This window comes from Triturus cristatus, chromosome 2_2 (genome assembly GCF_964204655.1).
Source record: "Triturus cristatus chromosome 2_2, aTriCri1.1, whole genome shotgun sequence".
NCBI lineage: Eukaryota > Metazoa > Chordata > Amphibia > Caudata > Salamandridae > Triturus > Triturus cristatus.
In genome coordinates this window covers 851978184-851992534 of record NC_140582.1, presented here as the reverse complement: position 1 = coordinate 851992534, position 14351 = coordinate 851978184, and the positions used below count along the sequence as shown (strand labels likewise).

Genomic DNA, 14351 nt, shown 5'->3' with positions numbered 1-14351 from the left:
AGTTTCACCTGCTAGAGTTTTGGAACATTCAAGTGGGATTCACAAAGGCATTTAATTATACTATTGATATAAAAGAACGATGAAATGATGGTGTTGCCAAAATGCTTCTCTGATACACCCCCTTACAATAATACAAAGTAGCCCACTCTTAAGACATTTGCAAGTTACGTATGCAGAATTATGCTCATGGTGAGCAATAGCGCAGCATCCTAATTCTAGATCGTTTCACTAGAAGGGACAGGGTCAATCAAATGAGACACCTGTTTACAAAGTGGTTCTCAAATTCATAAATGCATTATACAGGTTTTTCTTTCTAATGACGACTTGAGACCATACAAGTCGTCTCATTGCCTGGTAGTTTCTGTCTTTGTTAGCCGAGGACTCGGCTTGGGTGATCCCTGTGCTGTATCTCATGGATCTCCACAATTCCTTTGGCAATTTATGCCAAATTCCCGTCCCATATGTTATCCTACCTTATAACTTGACTTGGGCAAACATTAGTGCTATTGGTTTATTATATATTGTAGCAGAATACTTTCTTTCTTTTTTTATCATTCTTCTGAATACCTTAGTCAAGGGTGGGAGCAATTTGTTATGTTTATATTTACATACTCTTTAAGACAATGCTCAGGGACTTGGATTTTGCCAGATTTTGAATTAGCTGCAGCTTTTGAAAACGGAGTAATATCCTGCTATTCAGATACAGGTGTATAGGTAGAATCACTGCTGAGTGAAAATGATCAGACATATGTTGGCGTGAAAAGACCAAGGAGCATTTAATCTCAGAATCCTCTACTGGCTGCGAATTGGGTTTATATTTGCAACAATGTCCTCACATAGTCTACGATCCTCCTCTTTGTCTGCAGCTAACTAAACCTCCCACATTTTAATACCGAGATCTAATTTATTGAACATAGTGATTTCTACTTAATTTTCTGATATATCACACTTAGAGCCTATTCATCTTCCCTGTTAAAAGAAACAGTAATTGAAGAAACATACAGATAGAGCATGGAGGGAGTTGGGAAAGAATGATAAAATAAAGATCTGACCTTTCTATCATCACTGTTACATCTCCAACAAATGCAGATATTTTTGAGACAGTCTGCACCAATATGTGTTGGACTTCAATGAAAACCCCTGTTTGAGATCCAGTCTTGCTGTCCTTTCAGCAAGGCCTGTCATACAATCATATAGCCTTGCAGAGCAATGAATTAGAAAGCATCTTCAACTTGTTTCATGGGAGTCTGACTTTTTTTATTTGATGAATATACCAGACGAAACTGCTCTGTTAATTTTGTTTTGTCGAACTGCATATTTTACATGCAAATATATTTTTGACAACCTCATCTTTACGGATAGTTTTTCACTGACTAAATCATTTTCATCCTGCCTCCTTTTACTTGTGGTTGCCTTCCTGCCCACATCCTTCGTTTTGCCCGCTGTATTTACCCCTTTTTCTCTTTAGCTTTCCTCCTCCCACTCCTCTTTATGCTCCCTAATTGCTGTAGCATGGAAGTGGCAAAACATGTTGTGTTATGCACCATTTAAAAACAATATTTTAAACATGGGATTAACTCAACCAGGGAAATTATTTTTCTTTCTGATGTTCTTTGAACATCGAGACAGCACACGTACTCCTACAGCACCACTTCTTCATGTGGCAATATTCTGTCCTGCTTTGTGGTAATATGCTGTCATAAGGAGCCTGTCATCCTTCAGTGTTTCCTCTGTTCTTCCCACCTTGGGTTATTCATTTTTTTTCCAGTACAGCGTATTCAATGTTCCCTGTTTTTCCATCAAATCCAATGCTTCTTTTGGCGTTTTAAATGAGTGTGCATTTCAATTATCTTTTATTTTCAGTTTGACTGGGTACATCCGCATGCATTTCAACTTTTGCACCACAAATGTATTCATAACTTCTTTACAGGGCTAGCTTGCATTGTTCACAGACTGGGCCTAATGTATTAAGATGTATGCCCTGTAGTGGCCCTAGGTTTGTGTAATAAACAGCAGGCATCTTCCATGATTCACAGGGGATGAAATCAGTGTCCCTAAATTTTATAACTCTAGCAACAATGAGGCTGGATACCATAACGTAACACAACACAACACAACACAACATAACTTAACCCTGAGAAGGCTTCTGATTCCTCTCAGATCTTTGTTCAATCAGACATAAAAAATGTGATGTCTTGGCCCACGTCTCCCTGAGGGACAGACGTAGTTCTTAAGCTGGCCCTCCTGGCGTGTTCCTCTTGTTCCCCTCCTGTAGTCCTGTTGCTGCATCTTGCTCTGAGGTTTACTGTTATATTGTTATTTTATGTTATGTTATGCTGATTTGTTGAGTGCACTATCACCCGGGAGGGTATCCTGGCGCTGAGCCGGTGGGAGCCTTGGCATTTCTAGGGCATAGTGGGATTACTCAAAAAGCCAGGTCTTCAGCCTCTTGCGGAATTCAAGAAGTAAAGAGGAGGTTCTTATGTGTTGCTGCTGGCCATTCTATACTTTTAGAGTAATGTAGGAGAAGGCTTGACTGGTGTTCCGTATGTAGGGGATTTGTGCAAGTAAGAGTCCGGACGAGCAGAGGTGTCATGAATGTTTGTGAAAGCTGATGGAATTGTTGAGGTAAGCTTATACAGTGTTATGTAGTGCCTTAGAAATGTGGATGAGGAGTATGAATTGTGCTAGTTTGTGAATGGGGAGCCAGCTGAGCTCCTTCAGGTGGGGTATGATGTGAGTGCAGCTTGGGAGATTGAGAGTGATTCTGGCCGCTGAATTCTGAATAGTATGCAGCCTTCTGGTGATTTGTTGATCCCAGCAAAGAGGGTGCTACCTTAGTCCAGATTGCTTGTGACCAGTGCATGCGTGACAGTTTAGTCATTTGAAAATCGCCCTCTGTGTCCTCTGGGTATGGAAGCATAAATCCGTGACAGCATTGACTTGGGTGGGCATGTTGAGTTTGCTGCCAATGATGATCCCGAGGTTCTTGGCATGGCTGGTAAGGGTGGGTGTCGGCCTTAGCTCTGTTGGCCACCAGGTGGAGTCCCACATTTATGTGCTCATCCCGTAGATCAGGATTCTGGTATTGCCAGTGTTCAGTTTTAGACAGTTGGTCTTCATCCAGTGGGCGATTTAAGTCATGCCGGCATTAAGCTTGATCTGGGTACTGGTGTCTTGTCCCTGAGGGAGAGAATGAGCTGCATGATGTCAGTGTAGAAGAGGACATTGACATTGTGAGAGTGGATGATGCTGGCTAACGGGATAATGTGCGCGCTGAAGAGGGTCTGGGTTAGGGAGTATGGTCGCGGAACTCTACAAATGACGTCGCCCGTGTCCAAGGTGTACGGTGCCAGGTTGACTGACTGGGTCCTTCCTGTTAGGAAGGAGCAGATCCATCGGAGTGCATGTTCTTGGATTCCAATGCTGTGTAGTTGTTGGATGAGGAAGGGCCGGAGACTGTGTCAAATGCAGCAGTAAAGTCCAGGAGGATGAGGGCCACTGAGAACATTTTCTCTTAGACTCTGGCTGGAAATGAAGCAGGGATAACTTTTTGTAGCTGGCGTAGTGAATGGTACAGAGACCTGAGGAGACTTTAGGCAAAATTTCCAGCACCCCCAAACAATGGGTTGTTCTGTACAGAAGAAGGACAACTATCCGTGAATACGTGTCTGGAGATGGACAGCACCGGCTGCATCAACAAGGGTGAAAAACTAAAGACTGTCGCTGAAGTAAGTGTTATCATCCACTGCATTTACCTTGATGCATTGGGGAGAACTGAGTGCTGAAATGTGAGGCAGTGTGCTTCTACCCTATTTTTTGGGGAAAAGACTCCCTTGAGCTAATGAGCTGATGCGCTCTAGCTGATGCACCTGTGCCCAGTGAGCAGTACAAAGACCTGAGAAGTGTTTGGGCAGCATTTCCAGAACCCCCAAAACGATGTGTTGCTCTCTACTGAAGAAGGACAACTATCTTGAAACACACATCCAGAGATACACAGTACTGGCTGCACCAACAAGAGTGATAAACTGAAAATTGTCACTGAAGTAACTGTTCGATGTGTGTGCGTCTGTGCGTGTGTCTGTGTGTGTGTCTGTGTGTGCGTGTGTGTATATATAATATGTAGTTCCACAAATTCATCAATGGCTGCAATAATAACATCAAACAATATTGCCAAATTTGAGAAAAGGTGACTTATGTACATAATAAAACAATTACAAATATCTTAAACCCGAATCTCATAATCGGTTACCAATTAATTTCATTAATCAAACCTATTACAATATGATCTAACGTATACAGATTGTATTGCCTTCAACATATAGACTGATGTTTTGAAATTCCGTGACTGGTAACCTGTGTGGTACAAACAATAAACCTCAAATCTAGTTTTCTATTTATGCACATTGCTTCAAAAGGTATGGGGTGGCAGCACAATATGAACAAGTTTAAAAAAGATTTAACTCATCGATTGCAACATATTGATTGCTTTTCCTTAGGGTCTCTATAAATGACCAGTACTTTTCTCTGTTTATGTTTCACAGGTAAATATTACATAGCAACCATGACAATGATCACCGCATCCACTGCGCTCACCATCATTATCATGAACATCCACCACTGTGGGGCAGAAGCGAAACCTGTCCCCCAGTGGGCCAGGGTGGTGATACTGGACTACATGTCGAAGATCTTCTTCGTGTATGATGTGGGTGAGAATTGTACTGGCCCACCAAACAGAAGAGAGCATGAGTGCAATCTGAAAAGCGATGGCTCTAAACCTTACGAAAAAGCCTCCAACGGGCATGCTTCCTACAAAGGCGCGAAGAGGCAACTGCCCAAAAATGAAGACTGTGTCTGCGATATTGTCATCCAGAAGGAGCAAAATGGACATGTGGATGGGATTCCTGGGGCACAGGGTGGAAGCCTAGAAAGAGTCGATGCTTACTGCTGCCCGCATTATGAAATATTAACAAGGAATATTGAGTATATCACAAATTGTTTTAGGGAACACAGAGCAACCACAATCAAAGGAATTGAGTGGAAGAAGGTGGCCAAGGTGATGGATAGGTTTTTCATGTGGGTGTTTTTCCTCATGGTATTTTTTATGAGTCTTTTGATCATTGCGAAGGCCCACTGATGCCCTTTGACTGACTGTAGTAGGATTTTGTTTCTGTTCAGCTCAATAAAGCTCTGCGCGTCCTCAGCTCTTCTCATTATTTTGGCGCTGGCTAGTTTTATGTGAAGCCTATAAAGAAAGTGTAATGATGGGAATACTCATTTTGTGTGTGAAGGCATGGGTGCCCATTCAAGAACTTCTGAAAATTACAAAGTGGGATGTTGACATTGATGGAGCAGAAACTACTTAAGAGTTTAGACCCACATGCAACTGCAGATTATCTGCATGTTGAACAGAGCAAATTATCGTAGGTAGAACAGAATGAAGTTTACTCTAAAGGCCTCTTAGCTTTTTGCAACTTGTGTTCTGCAAGCACTTGGGTACAGGTGCCAAAGAGACAGCTGGAGAGCAGGTTTATCCAGAAGCAGCTAAAGAAGTGAGTACAGCAGCCTTTTAGAACATCGATTTAAATTGTGAATGAGGATCAGAAAAGTGGGGCAATTTAGTTGGAAAGTAAAATAATAAAACTGGCTTTTAGCTACTCAAGTCAGCACTCCAAGGCATGTTAAAGTTAGGGGGCCATTGTTGTATGTCTGCTCTGGAGATATTGCCACTTTGACGCTGGATTGTAGCTCTCGTGATTAGACAGGGCTGTTGTATGATATAAAAGTTGGTACCCGACACCATCTCTTTAAGATGTGAAACTGGGTGTTATCATGTGAGTGTTCAGATCAAAGGGTGATGAGTAAAGGCTGTTTCAGATAGGCAATTGTCTGTTCGTCTGTCACATGCTAAGTTACACCTCTCCGCACGAGACTCCTAGTCCCCCACCCACACAATCTCAACCCCACGTGATACTCAGATGTCTTTCACACAAGCCATACTAGCTCCCACATGGCCCAACTCACTCTTTCCCTGATTCGCTATGACAGAGTACTCGAATACAAAATAAAGAATTTGGCAATATACATTGCAATGCCTTTTTTTTTTTTTACAGTTTTATATAGCGCGAACTAGACCCAGTATCGGGTATCAGAGCGCATTACATAGCACCAGTTGCGTTACAGTGATTTGCCCAGAATCACAGGATGTTCAGTGTCATTGCCGAGACTCGAACCTGGTTCCCCAGATTCGAGGTCAACCGCCCTAGCCGTTAGGTCAACTGCAAGGCTTCTCTTTAGGTCTTCAGATGCAGGAAACTGATGCATCACTTCAGTCGACCACATCCCTAAGATATCCTGCACAGAGAGCTAATATCTGTTACTGTGCAGCTTCATCACTGGAAACAAGGCCCAGACACCATACAATAACGCAAGCATAACACGCTCCAGAGGGTATATCCAAAAGAGTCATTGAGCCAAAGTGCTTAAGAGAATTGGTGCCTACTGGGCCCTCTCGGTGACTGTTCCTTTAAAAATCCATTATGTCTTTCCTTGTCTGGTTAATTCATGCCTTCCACACAAATACGGAAAACATCCACTGTGCAAATGAGTGTTCTCAAATGCCTCCAAGTAGATGCTTGAGGATAGCTGAGTGACTGAAAAAGATCACCATCTGCACAGATGACAACCTTTTAACACATGTAAATGGAGGTAGAGTGAGCCAAAGATTAGCTCAGGAATCTCACCATGTGTTATATAGAAAGTAGATGGTATGGTGCCAGAATATTACAAATGCCTAAACATAAATGAAAATAAAGCGGAACATCACAGATCCTCATCTAAGATTCACCATCACTATGGGCCCAAATACGATGTTGTCCGGAAAGCATTCCAACCGAATCGGTTTGGGAATGCTTTCTGAACAACTCGAGTTCGGGGAGTACAACTGAACAATTACGTTGTGTCCCAACACCATTCGGTCAGATTCCAATTGACTTCAATGGGAGCCTGTGTCCCAAACAAGAACACAGGCTCCCATTGAGGAAAGGGGTGGTTGAGGAAAACCTTGCACCCTGTGGCAGGCACCCCATGGTGCCTGCCACTCTGTGCATGCAGGGAAAGGGGGGACCCATGGGTACCACCACGGGTCTGATTGGGAGGGCCCAGGGTGAAGGGAGGCCCGCTAAGGGCCCCCTTAGTCAGACTCCGGCAGCTGATCCGTCTTAGAACAACCGACTCAGAAAGGCTGTCCGAATCTGAAATGCTATTGGTTCATCCAGAAAAGCAGCCTGTAGACCTGTACGAGTGGGCTCCGAACGACACCGTTACTCCAAATGCCGTTCAGGACTGAGGGGCATATTATCAAGAAACGGAGTTAAAATTATCGCCACTTTAGCGGCAGAAAACTGCCGCTAAAGCGGCGATAATGGGCTTGATAATATGCCACAGAGAATTCCCATAGAAGCCTTTTTTCTGGTGTCTATTGGAATTCTCTGCGGCATATTATGAAGCCCATAATCGATGCTTTAGCGGCAGTTTTCTACCGCTAAAGCGGCGATAATTTTAAGGCCGTGCTTGATAATATGCCCCCAAGTCGCATAGTTCGCACACTTTCAGGACATTATGATCAGCTGTACGAAAATGTGTCCGAGTCGGTCAGAACCAAGGTTTCCAAATTGGATTCGACCGAATTGGATGCCGTTCGGAGCCTTTCCGGCCGGCATCGTAATCAACCACCATGAGTCGAAGTGATCTATTGTTAGTTGATCTCAAAATCATATATGTGGTAGGGGCATTAATACATTAAGAGAAACGTTTCTTGCTCAACAATTAAGAATACACAGAATAAATGTATCTGATTTACCTAGCTTTGATGAGTTTGCAGACAATTTGAGTATGCAATTGAAAAAATGAAATTAAAAAGAGAATCGTGAAACAATTGTAATAGTACCAATGCATGCAATTATGTCCATTGGGACTAAAATACTACAGGATGCCCACAAGGAAACTCAGGACTAGGATACTGGAACATGAATCCTACACAAAGTGTGGCAATCTAGCCACTAAGCTAGTCAAACACTTAAAAGAGAAACAGCATATCGCCAACCATTAAAAATGGACAGACATAGAAAAATGGCTGACATTATCCATAAGGAGGAACAAGAACAAATTTATAGGTTTGTCACCGACAAAGTGGGATTAAACAATGAGATTGAACGGCATTTACTGACATAATAGGGATAAAATCTGATTTGCCCCAGTACATCAAAGGATTTCAACATAGACGCATACTATGTCATAGCTGTACACTATTATAATCAAGTACTAGCTTGCACAAAACAGATAAGATCACAATATCACGTATAGCCTAAGGATCAGTAAGCCACCCCTAATAACATTCAGGAATCCTTAGTAACTTCAGATTATATATGGATCATCATTTATCCACATAGATTAACAACGTTAAATGTTAAATAGGATTTGATCCTTTCTTCACTTCATCATCTACATGACCCTAACATCCTACAGTGAAATGGTATTCATGGGCACCAGTGAACACCATTTGCAACCATTAGAGGTGCATCCTGATTCTATGTCAGGACCGGAGGCTCCGATTATGCTTCTCAATCTTTACTATAGAAGCTCACAGCAGCCAATGAAAACACAGAAATAAACCATGTGACAACCATAGAGTCTCTGCCATATAAGGACCCTGCCAGCCCATAGAGTCCTCTTTCTTTGCTGCTCCGCAGCCAGTTAAGTGCATTTTACCTTTTCTCTTCATAACTGTTGATCGCAAGTTGCCTTTATTGCTAAGCGTTGTTGTTGGCATTGTGTTGTATTTACGCGCTATTGCGATCTAGACGTTCTTCTTGTGGGACTGTCCCTCGTTTCGCGTGTCGCGCTGTACGCGCCTACCGGCTTTCCCCTCTTCCCATTTTAAATTTGCCTTCGCGCGTGTGTGTGTCAGCGAGGTTTGTTCCCTCGCATTGCCGGTTATAGTGGAGCGGGAGATTGAGGAGCGGGGACGCGCATCGGATTGAAGCGCAGTCCCCTTTCAGCTTTTACGAGCCTCGGCCAGCGCGCATGCGCGGCGGCCATATTGTCCTCATTGGGACTTCAACGAACGCCGGAGCAGCGTTTTTCCATGCTTCTGACCCAGGATTGTAGCGTTTTGGATCCTAAACGGCTCGTTTTTGCTCCTCTGACGCCCTTGATGTGTATTCCTTCTCAGGGGCTGTAAAATTGTGCATAGGCTTTGCCTAGAGTGGGGTTTTTTGTTGCAAGCCCTCTCCCTCCACATTCTAAATTTATCCAGAAGTCACCTGTGGGTGTCTGATTAGGGCTTGCCTGGGGTTACCACTCCCCCTGAACTCATATTAGAACTCTAATAATTGGTGAATAAGCCAATCATTTCCTCCAGGGTCATCTACTGCACTCGTGCTGAAATAATGTCTGAGTACTATGAGGAGGAGTACTATTACTATGATGAGGAACCCTCTGGGTCGATGGAGTATGACCTCGTTGAGGCATTGGACGCGGGTGTCCAGCAGTCAGTAAACTCTGCTTTGGTGAGGGCGATGGGGCCCCTAAAACGCCATCTTTGCTCTTATGCACAGCAACAAGGTTGGCTGCCAGCACCTGGCTCCCGCACTAAATCTGGGGGTAAAGGAAGGGCGAACCCACACGCCGCTGATTTCGCAAAGTTGGCCAAGTCAATGGCGGAGCAAGAACGCTCAGCTTCTAGGGAAGCTACAATTACTGAAATTTCGCAGGAGGATGATGGCCACGATACTTCCCCAGACCCTACTTCTGACGAAGAGGAATCCCCTCGCCCAGCCAAAAAGGCACGGAAGGAAAAGCATGCCGGCCCGTCCTCGTCACCCAAGGTTCTTACCTTTGAGCCGGCGGATATTATCCACCCTAATTCTTCTTCCTGGTTGCCGTCACAGGAAGTGGCGGACTATGTCCAGTCGCATCTGCGCCAAGCATTTGATACCGATGTGCGAACTCGGCTGAGGTCGGAATGCCCTAGGCCGGACCTGGCGGACAAAGTGGCGGCTACCCCGGAAGTGGACCCGTCAATGTTGACATATTTGAAAAAATATTCCAAAGACCCCAAGAAAGGCCTAGATAGGTCCTGGAGGTCCTGCCAGGATAAACTGCTGGACGTCATTGGTCCCCTGACGAAGATTCTAGAGATGGGTTTTCGGGCCAAAGAGTCGGCCCTTTTGATTAATCCGGATGAGCTGATTGGCTGGGCACAACGGGCAGTGTGCCAATTAGGCAACGCTAATTGTGTGCTATCGACGGAGCGGCGCCGATCCATCCTCCTGAAATTAGATCCCAGGTTAGCTGAATTGGCCACGTCCGAATCAGGTCCGCTGGCCCAAGGTCTGTTGTTTGGCCAACCTTTTTTAAAGGAACTCACAAAGTTTGTGGCCACCTTCAGTGGGCTGGACAAGGCCCAAGGTTCTTTGAAGCGGGCTTTCCGCCCGGTTTTCGGCAGGGCCGGACGCTTTCGTGGGCGCTCGTTCGGCCGGGGCTACAATCAAGGCGCCCAGCGAGGTCAGCAAAGAGGAGGTTACCAAGACAATTCTGCCAATACCTCCAATTTCTACCCCTCCCGCCGTTCAAGGAACAGATTCCGCAAAGGTGGCAGATTTGGAGGGAACTCCAACACCCAGAATGATGCCGCAAACTCAGGTGAGCCTGATTCCTTTTTCGGAGGTGCTTTTGGGGGGCAGGGTGGCATTTTTTCTAGACAAATGGCGCGAAATTTCGCAAGATGCATGGGTGTTGCAGACTGTACAGGGTTACAAGTTAGAGATGTACAACTCCCCTTCGCAAAAGTTCCGCCCGCCCCCGCTGTCTTTTTCCCAACAAGATCGCGCTTTCATCACGGAAGAAGTCAACTGCTTGTTACGGAAAGGCGCGATTGCGCCTTCCGTGGTGCACCCGCATGGGTTCCTGAGCACAGTCTTTCTGGTGGACAAGAAAGGAGGCGGATCCAGATTAGTGCTGAACCTCAAAGAGTTCAACTCCTGGATTGTTTACAGGCATTTCAAGATGGAAGGCATCCATCTATTACGCGATCTCCTCCAGGAAGGAGATTGGATGGTCCGATTGGACCTCAAGGACGCGTATCTGTCCATTCCCATTTTTCCCCCCCACAGGAGGTTTCTTCAGTTTATCTGGGAGACAGTTTGTTACGAGTACAAAGTCCTTCCATTCGGCCTCTCGTCAGCACCGTGGTGCTTCACGAAGCTTCTGAGACCGGTAGTGGAGTCTCTCAGGGCTCGAGGAGTCCGCCTCATAATATATCTGGACGACATAATAATTTTGGCGTCCTCCCCTCAGACGGTCCAAACACACCTCTACTGGGCGATACATCTACTGCAGAGTTTGGGGTTCATCGTCAACCCACAAAAGTCGATGTTGGTTCCCTCGCAATCCATAGAGTTCCTAGGGTTCTTGATAAACTCTCTATCATGCCAACTCTTGCTGCCAATGGCAAAGATAAAGTCAATCAAGAGGGAACTGCGACTTGTCCTTCGCAAGCAAACGACTTCCCTGAGATCGTTGGCCCGCGTGGTGGGCCTACTGTCTTCTTCCATCCAAGCGATCTTCCCGGGCCCCCTTCACTACCGGGCCCTCCAGCGGCTCAAGATCCGACATCTCCGGAAAGGTCTCAGCTACTCAGAACAGATCCCTCTCTCCGAAGAGGCGAGGCTGGAGATGGATTGGTGGTTGAATCACATGGAGGCCTGGAACGGCCGAGCGCTTTTTGGAGCGGCTCCGGATGTGATAATCGAATCGGATGCCAGCCGATGGGGTTGGGGAGCCCGTTGCGACACATTGACCACGGGTGGTCGCTGGTCTTCGGAGGAATTGCGCTTACATATCAATTGCCTGGAGCTATTAGCCGGTTCTTTTGCAATCAGATGTCTTTCACCGCAGAAAGCGGATTGTTGTATCCTCCTCCGGATGGACAATATATCGGCGGTACGCTACGTCAACAAGTTGGGTGGTACCAAGTCGAAGATGTTGGCGGAGATCGCCAAGGATTTCTGGCATTTCTGTCTGCAGAACAGACTTTCGGTCTTGCGGAATACCTTCCCGGCTCCAGCAACCAGGTAGCAGATTGGAATTCCCGCCATCTGCAGGACTCCAGCGATTGGAGGTTGTTACCCACGGTGTTTCGACGCCTGACACAACTTTGGGGTCCTTGCCTGATAGACTTATTTGCATCTCGACTGAACAAGCAAGTCCCCCAATTCTTCAGTTGGAGGCCGGATCCAGAGGCGATAGCCACGGATGCCTTCCTACAGGAATGGCCGACAACTCTCTGCTATGCATTCCCTCCGTTTCTCATGATCCCCAGGGTCCTAGCGAGAGTCAGGACCTTTCGCGCGGAACTCATATTGATCACCCCTTTGTGGAGGGCTCAGGCATGGTTTCCGGTAGTGTTAGCCATGAGTTGTGCGATTCCGATTCTTCTTCCGCGAGTGCACAACCTATTGCTGGACCCTCTTCAGAATCCTCATCCCTTGGTGGCATCGGGCCAGCTCCCACTCGTTGCTTGGCGGGTTTCAGGGACAGATGGAGTGTCCCGGGCCTTTCACACGAGGCTAGCAACTTCATCAAAGAGGCCTGGTCGGCCAACACCCATAAGAGATACTCCTCCTCTTGGAGAAGATGGTGTGATTGGTGCGCTCAACGGGACGTGGATCCCGCTACGGCACATGTCTCTTTAGTGGTCAACTTCCTTGCCTCCTTAGCTTCCTCCGGTTTAGCGTACAGGACGGTCAACAACTTCCGGTCCGCGATATCGGCGGGCCATCTTCCCTTAGACGGTAAACCCATAGGGGAACATCCTCTGGTATGTAAATTACTGAGAGGGGTCAGGATGGTGAAACCTCCTTGCCCAAAGTATTCTCACCTCTGGGATGTCTCGGTGGTCCTTCGATTTCTTGAAGCCTGGCCTTCCAACAGATTCTTATCTCGGAAGCAACTTTCGGCCAAGTTAACTATGCTCCTATGTTTGGTTTCTTGCAAACGGGTGTCTGATGTACGGGCACTGGATTTGGCAGGGCGTAGATTTACCCCGGACGGTGTGCATTTCATTCTATCCAGGAGAACCAAGTGCAACACCACTTCAGTCACGTATCCAAGCTTTCCCACTAATCCTAAATTGTGCGTGGTGCAGTGTATTAAGGATTACGAGGTAAGTACTGAAGAATTTCGTACTAATATGCAGGGGCAGTTGCTTATCGCTCTGCAGAAATCATTTCGCCCAGTGACTCCGGCCACTTTATCTAGATGGATGCGTTGGCTCATGGGCGAAGCGGGAATTGATACCTCCAGATTTGGAGCGCATTCTGCACGCGGAGCCATGGCTTCGAAAGCGTACTCGTCAGGTGTCAGCCTGGTAGATATCATGAATACAGCTGACTGGTCTAATGAGAGTACCTTCAAAACATTTTATTATAAACCCATTGTGAATATTGCGTCAATGGTGGTGGATCAGCTTTGAACAAGCATAATCGGAGCCTCCGGTCCTGACATAGAATTAAAAATTTGCGAACATTCGTGACAAGAATTTTCAATTCTATTAAGGACTACGGAGGCGAGGATTATCCCACCCACAGATATACATTGTTTGATGTAATGCTGCTTATTCATCATGCTTTCCTCATGAAATGTTATGATGCTTATATTTCATCATGTGATGTTTGCTTATGCTACGGATTTGCATTTCTCTGTGTACTGTTTCCCCCCCCGTTTTTCTCATACTGTGAGGTGGCTTTACTGAGCACTCTGGAACAGCTTTTATGGGGTGTTTCCTTTCCTTTCTTCCAGGAACAGACAGCAAGTAAGCTGGATTATGGTTTATCGGTGACTGGATGACTACCGTTCGGTGCTCCGCTCCCGTGCAAGTTGTCTGGATCGGGATCCAGGAAGACGTTCGGCCCCGTTGGGCTTACAGTTCCTTGGTTTGGAGAAGGCCCTGGCTATCGGTGATCCTCGAGAGCAGGTCGTGCTTGGACTTAACTATCATTCCAAAGAAAGAGGACTCTATGGGCTGGCAGGGTCCTTATATGGCAGAGACTCTATGGTTGTCACATGGTTTATTTCTGTGTTTTCATTGGCTGCTGTGAGCTTCTATAGTAAAGATTGAGAAGCATAATCCTCGCCTCCGTAGTCCTTAATAGAATTGAAAATTCTTGTCACGAATGTTCGCAAATTTTTAACTGTCCTTTAACTATCATGCTCCAGTACTTTATTCAATGTATTTCACATAGCAAATATCATGCCCTAGTACTTTATTTAGTAAGGATGGCCTAGATGAC

At 45.8% G+C, this 14351-nt stretch overlaps 1 protein-coding gene across 1 annotated transcript in view; it reads left to right on the top strand.

Moving 5' to 3' along the window:
• The window catches only part of CHRNA9 (cholinergic receptor nicotinic alpha 9 subunit), a 96897-nt gene extending 91760 nt beyond the window's left edge, over positions 1 to 5137 (top strand). The window contains exon 5 of the mRNA XM_085643118.1: positions 4545 to 5137. Within this exon, the coding sequence (XP_085499244.1) occupies positions 4545 to 5137 (593 nt within the window). The remainder of the gene's footprint in view (positions 1 to 4544) is intronic.
• Positions 5138 to 14351: the final 9214 nt, after the last annotated feature.